At 38.9% G+C, this 7,500-nt stretch overlaps 1 protein-coding gene across 1 annotated transcript in view; it reads right to left on the bottom strand.

The window, feature by feature from the left end:
- Window positions 1–3,103: 3,103 nt before the first annotated feature.
- The window catches only part of LOC113801781 (uncharacterized), a 12,841-nt gene continuing 8,444 nt past the window's right edge, over window positions 3,104–7,500 (bottom strand). The window contains exons 8-11 of the mRNA XM_070114161.1: window positions 6,749–7,500; window positions 6,131–6,362; window positions 4,973–5,175; window positions 3,104–3,567 (exon numbers count right to left, since the gene is read on the bottom strand). The exon at window positions 6,749–7,500 is cut by the window's right edge and continues 130 nt beyond it. Coding sequence (XP_069970262.1) covers window positions 3,288–3,567; window positions 4,973–5,175; window positions 6,131–6,362; window positions 6,749–7,500 — 1,467 coding nt within the window. The 3' untranslated portion in view covers window positions 3,104–3,287. The remainder of the gene's footprint in view (window positions 3,568–4,972; window positions 5,176–6,130; window positions 6,363–6,748) is intronic.

The raw sequence follows: 7,500 nt of genomic DNA, 5'->3' as shown, positions 1-7,500 counted from the left end.
GATGTACTGCCAATGGAAATGCAATGTCCGCACTGTAAAATATCATGTCATTACAGAAATGACATGGCACCAGTAGGTTTCTGGTGCATGGAAAAGGATTCAGAAAACAAAACGGAGAAAGCAGTGTATTACTGTAAGCGATCGCAATTCCAACAACGACCTGGTATACCCCGACGATCCCAGTGACCCACAGCCTAGCACGTCTGGAGTTGATGCTTCAGGTAAGATGAGGTTAAAACTACTCCTGGGTCTGGGCTCTCTCCTACCGGAACATACGAAGTGAAGATTTTGCAGACCAGGCGGGGGTGGGCGGGCAGCACCACCTGAAAGGGGGTAAAAGGGGGCGAAGCCTCCTATATCCACAGAAAACGTTAGATGCCTGGTTTGCCCGGGCTTTATCCTGCCGGAACATATAAGGTGAAGATTTTGAAGACCAGGCGGGGGGTAGGGGGTTTAAGGGGGCGGAGCCCCCTAAACAACAGGGAAATGTGTTGATACACTACGCTTACTAGTATTCTACTGATATTTCTCGAAATGTAGGCCTATCATGCCCTCCCCAGCCATTGAGACCGATATCATAGTTATGCTTCTTTTGCGAAGGAAATGAGTGCTACATTCGATGGATACACAACGAAAGCTATTGGAGATTTATTCTACTCACCAAAAATGGTGTCGGGTTGCATTTCCAAATTTACCTAAAAGTTCTATGCTGCTTTCATCTTCATTATCAGCCTGTAGCCGTATTAACTAAAATAAATCTAATCATTCAACCCTAATAAGGTAACTAATGACATGACATCCACTACTGCCACTGAAACTGAAATGACATCTTGGATTTTCACTTGGATTTCTGAAGTGTCGAATATATAACATTAGCGTAAAATATTGATATGTAACATACTAAAATCAATGAGATAAAAATCTAGTTACACTACGGAATGTTTTAGGAGTCATATTATTTACCCCTCTAGATCTGTAACAGTTGATTCAATGAATGAAAAAATAATGACCACAGTGGAATAGTATCACCAGTGATATACTTTTTTTTTTCTTTCTTTTTTCTTACAGCTGAAGTTAATAGTTTACCGCTAAGGATTTTTAGATTGTGCCAGTATATATCCATCAAATTTGCATCACTTCTGACAGAGTATTATTTCATTGTTTTCACTGAGTTACACAATTGTATTTTTTTCAGAAAATGGGATTCTTAGAACTTTAGAAGTCTCGTTGACCATATCACTGAATATAAAGTATCATTCATAATCCATGTACTAGATTTATCTGCACACGAAATAAAGGTTGGGGAAATGTCTCCCAGCATTTTACACTTTACGGATTCATATATCATTATAAAGCTGCTGAATTATTTACTACTTTATATCGGGTATATTCAGTATCTAGAACGTATGGTTAAAACAATGATTACAAAATGTTTGAAATCCACAGTACATATGCAGCGACGTCTGGTACGATGGCGCCAAGACTTTTCTTTGTATGTTGATACTATCATTTGTTTTGTATCTCCATTTTCCAAAGGGGATTGATAATGAAATGTTAATCACATCACCTCATGTATTTCCAAAAGAGCTTAATAAGCGGCTATTGAATTTTAATAAGGACACTGCCTCACATAATCTGAGTTATTTAATCTCTATTCCATGTATATCACTTTTCCACACAATAATTAGTTGAATTTGATGGTAATAGGGGAACAGGCTGTTATTTAGGAACAGCAAGAACGCAATTAAATGCAAATATATTTTTTCTATGATTTTATAAACAGTATATTCCCCATAGAGAAAGCGCCAAGAAAGATTTGTTCATAATATTTCTGAAAAGATATACATAATGTTCGTTTCGTTGGCTACGAGAAATTGGTATAACTAATATTGCTTGAAAGATGCATTGAAAATTATCACGATCATATCATTATAATGAAATTCTTGTTACTTATGAGTTATAATCTTTAATTAGAGTATGAAATTCTCGGCATGTGAAGGATATTTTATTCAAATGAGTTATATCTAATTATCCCTAGTTCTTCACCTAGCCATGTTCTCTCTACTTAAAACCATATTGCGCTTTTCTAATGGCATTAAGTAAGTGGTGTGATTAAACGCAAAAAATAGTTAAGAATGGAACATGCAAATTTTACCTCAAGCTATGATATAAACAATATTATAAACAATGGCCACCCTAAGCGTCAGTAGATGTTACACACACACATATATATTTGTATATATACATATATATATATATATCTATATATATATATATATATATATATATATATATATATATATACACACATATTTATATATATGTATATATATACATACACACACACATACACACACACACACACACACACACACACATATATATATATATATATATATATATATATATATATATATATATATATACACATGTATAAACATATACATATATATGTATATGTATATGCACACACACACACACACACACACATACACACACACACACACACACACGCACATACACACACATACACACACACACACACACACACACACACACACACACACACACACACACACATATATATACATATATATATATATATATATATATATATATATATATATATATTTATATATACGTATATATATGTATATGTATATATATATATATATATATATATATATATATATATATATATATATATATATATATATATATATAAGAAATTATGATTGTAAGAACACCATAATAGGGAGGAAGGTTAAAAAGAAAAATGTAGACACATTTTTTCAGACTGAACTCATTGTATTTGCATATCTTTAATGAGAACAGCGATATTTTTGGTGTTTGTTGAAATCACATGCATAATGTGCGAGAAAATCCAATGCAAATCTTATGACCATAGTGCTTTACGCCCTTAGTGTTTATCAGAGTGGACATCATAGTAAAGAGAAGAGTAAGCTCGATTAAATATAAATATAGGAATACCTTACCGGTGCAATAATTTAACATTCATAAATAGAAAATGGACCATCGATTTATCATGACAATACGAAAGCTTTACCCGTGCAATAATTTGTAAGGAAACCTCTAGTATTTCTAGAAGTTGAGGTAAAACTCCCTCTCACTTCATTAGTGTGCATTGTGCAGGTACAATTAGGGGAAGCGTTCGTGTCCAAGATCGAGGCCTCGAAACAACGTTAAGAATCGAGTTATTTGAACCCTGAGCCAGGAATTTCGACAAATCTGAAACGACTTAATGTTCATAAGTCGCCTCGTCAGTCTTAGCGACCAAAGAGTCCGAGCAAATCCTCATCTGCAATGTTGCTCGTGTCAACGCTCGAACTCTGGCCAGGAGTGGGCCGGGGTTTTGAAGCAAGAGGCTCGAAATCCTCCTGGTCATCTTGGAAGACCTCCTTGCAGGCGGGGCCCTCGAGCGTCTCCTGCGGGAGGCACACTCGCAGGCATTCCGCTAAGGTTGCGTAGCTCGACTCTAAACCTTCGTCTCCGCATCCGCCATAGAGGAAGCAATCACACTGGTCATTGGTTTCGTTGTAGTAGTACCTAAGGAAATAAAAGTGGTGTTAAACAGTACACGCTTATGCACACACGCGCACTCACACGCACACACACACACACACACACACACACACACACACACACACACACACACACACACACATATATATATATATATATATATATATATATATATATATATATATATATATATATATATATATATAATTTTCAAAGATAAAAAATCGTACGATAATGTGCCGAGACCGGAGATATGTATGAGATAGAAGGGAGTAACTGAAAAGTAAGACTGATGAAAGATATGTACAAGGATGCAACAACCCAAGCCATCAACTGCCTTGGACCAACAGACGTCTTTCATGTTATTGTCGGATTTCATGAAGGGTCTTCCGGGTCCATAAATCCCTCATTATAGACGCATTGATCCACAGAATCAAGGGTCGTTTTCAGATGAAATAGTACTAGTATGTGAGACAAGAGGAGAGTTCGAGATAGTCAGATCAGTGGAAAGGGAACTAGAATATAAAGGTTTCAAGATCAACGTTATGCACACATAACACTTCTGGTAAAACGGAAAAGGCAAAGTGAACGAAGTTATGATCCAAAAATACGTTAAACGAGTTGCTGCGTTTACGTATCTTGGCTCGAATGTAACCGAGAGTCGAAATCTGGATGGATAACTATGCTATAGGATACAGAGTATTGTGTGACAGGATTTGCGTAAGAATGAAAGGTAAACTATAAAGCAATGCTCTTGGGAATTTAAATGAGGCGGCATAAAAAAGTAAAAGATAGGAAAATAATGAAGCGGAAATTCACATAGTAAGATATTCAGTCACGAGAAGTGACATGATCAAAAATAAAATAATTATCCAAAACGAAACAGGTGAAAAGACTCCAGTTGTCCGGGCATGCCATGGGAAAGGACGACGCGTTTGTAAGAAGAAGAATCAGGAAGTAAAATATTGAAGGAGAGAGAAGACGAGACAGGCCAAGACTCGGACGCAGAGGCTCCATTGACAATATTGACTTGCAAAAGAATTGTTTAGCCAGCGATGCAGCACGTGACAGAAACAGGTGCAGAAGACAAACGAGGAATAGCGACCCAAATACGGAAATGGAAATAAAGTTTAAGAAAATAAGAAGGAAGTCCTCGTTAACATTATGGTGCAATATGGACGTGCGACCCTGCAAAACATCCCTTGATTAGTGGTTCCTTGTTCAAAAAGATTCCATACAAAATGCTGTGCTTTATGCGAAAGCCATACCAGCTCACTAAGCGATTTTCATCATACTAACAAATAGGCATTTTTTTCTCCTAATGCAAAATATTCCATGCTTTATGTCAACACATTGCTATATTCTTATCAAAGACATCAGATTCTGCAGGACCCCCACAACTGTAAAATCACTTGGTTTCAAACCCTACCTCGGGAAGGCCCCTCTGCATGTTCCTGGGGAGGGCATTTTCCCACAAAGTGTATGACGGTTTGTTGGTGCCTTTCCCGGGGTGTGTTGGTTCGATGCCACACTGACGGATTCTCCAGCTGTTTGTTGTGTTACGCTTTTGTTTTGTGATGCACCATTTTCACTGTCGGGTCTTGCAGGAAGCGCTGGTTGAGCCCCCGGAGCCTGTTGAATGTTCTCTTATTTAGGTTGTATTGGACAATCGTAGGTTTCAAGGTTGTAATTCAAATGTTCCTATTTTATGTAAATTCAACAATATGTTTTGTGGTAATGATAGTAAAATGACTTGTATACTTTTATTACGTGAACAATGAAGTCTTCAATACCTACAAAAAAATGCACGATTCATGTGTACGAAATCACCATATAGATACACATACATGAATGCATATGATAGTTTTAACACAGTAGATCCCAGTATGAAGTGAAGGTTGAGAGGAGACACTGTTAATGAATGTGGATTATTTACAGAAGCGAGAACGTGAATGAAAAATGATTTTACAACGCTGTGATAAATGACCAACCACATAAAGCGAGTCTGGCCGTTAATGGCGTTCAATGCAACACAAGTACATCTTTAACAAATTAGCTCATTAAACGCATAGAGACACTGCTCAGTTTGTAATTAAACCCAACAGCAACGGTTGAAAAATGCATTATTCCTAGTCTATACGTTAGAAGGAAAAAAATCATTGGGACGGGGAATACAAACGCTGAAGTTTCAAGTACATACTGTAGACTCAGTTTTATCTGAATGCGTTTATCTTTTAATTCATTATGCAGTGAATCCCGCGAATATCAACTTGCTGAATAGCACTGATTTAAATCTACATGCCAAACCGCAAGATCCAAGCTTTTAAGAGACGACAGCTCGTTACAAACGATTTACCAAATAGTGTTAGTTTCCTAATACCTTAGACATCTTTTTTATTTCCACAACTAATGTAAACACAGGCAGTGTAAAAAAATAATGGATCACATTTTTTTTCTTATATAAAAAGATACTCCCACAATCTCCACGAAGCCGTTTCTCTTTCAGCAAAATCCACAGCAATCAAAAGGCGAAAAGAAGTTCGCTATCGGAAATATGGGAAGTGTCGGCAAAGGGCTGGCCACCCACCGTCCCGGACGTGATGGACGGGGCAGGCAAAGACGGCAAGGACGCAGCTGGCTCGAACAAGATATCGTCGTCTTGGAACACCTTCTTGCAGTTGGGTCCTTCGAACTGGATGGCCGGAAGGCACGTTGCCCGGCACTCGTTTAGCGTCGAGTAGCTCGATTCGAGGCCCTCGTCCCCACAGCCACCATAGAGGAAGCAGTCGCACTGGTTCGTTTGCGTGTTGAAGTAGTACCTGTTGGATAAGGAATGGCGTTAAAGTTTTTCCGCTGTTTCATTTTTGGCTCTGCAATTCTTATGAATGTAATGCCAGACTCCACTAGCATAAATATAATTTTGCCAGCCTGTTATTTCGTCGTTTCGGTATTCCTTGAAAATTATTGATAATAAACGCAAACATTTATATATTGTAATATCCACGTTCGTTTTATACAACAATGCAAAGGCTTCTGGCAAAATACTCTTAAATCCTTTTTCTGATTTAATAACTATACAGCTTTGCTTATACTCCAAGAATAAGTGAATAAGAATTGTGTTTCAATAAAAGGCACCAATCAATATGTCTGCCTTCTGAATAATGAAAGAGCATAGTAACAAAAGCTACAACTCGCTCAAACTTACCTCGGGAATGCTGCTCGACATTCGCCTGGGTCGGGAATCACCCCGCACAGGAAGTGGCGTCCCGCTGGCCTGGCCGCGAACTGCGGTGACGTTGCATTGCTCCTCTGGAGATGGCCTGCAGACTGTGGCTGCTGTGAACCACCTGTCCGTCGGCTGTCAAATTGTTGTCGAGATGGTTGTGCTTGTGATAAACTTGGTTGTTGATTGTTGACTTGCTGAGCGGGTTGCCTCAGTGGGGAACCTGCTTGATTTCTGATTGGCTGCAATGGCTGTGTCTGTGAGGAACCAGCCGGTTGGTTGACCTTTTGAGGTGCTATTTGTCTTGACTGACTGTTTTGGGAATTAATGGGTTGTGGTTGAGACGGCTGAGCTTGCGGCAATCTTGGTTTTTGATTACTAAACAGCAGAGACGACTGAGCTTGCGGCAATCTTGGTTTTTGATTACTAAACAGCAGAGACGACTGAGCTTGCGGCAATCTTGGCTGTTGATTATCAAACAGCAGAGACGGCTGTGCTTGTCGAGAACCAGCCAGTTGGTTGTTGAACCTTTGTGGTGCTGGCTGCACTGGTTGATTGCTGAACTGCTGCTGAGGCGTTGGTTGTGGCTGAGGGGCCCGGACTGGTGAAGGCTGCTGCGGCGCTGAGTTTCGCAGAAGAGGGGAGCCAACTTGACCGTTGCTTCGCCGCGTTAAGTGGTCCCCTCGAAACATGAAATGTTGCCTGGCCAATGGCTGGCCAAAAGAGACGGCAGC

This window comes from Penaeus vannamei, chromosome 35, assembly GCF_042767895.1.
Source record: "Penaeus vannamei isolate JL-2024 chromosome 35, ASM4276789v1, whole genome shotgun sequence".
NCBI lineage: Eukaryota > Metazoa > Arthropoda > Malacostraca > Decapoda > Penaeidae > Penaeus > Penaeus vannamei.
This window is presented reverse-complemented; position numbering and strand designations above follow the sequence as displayed.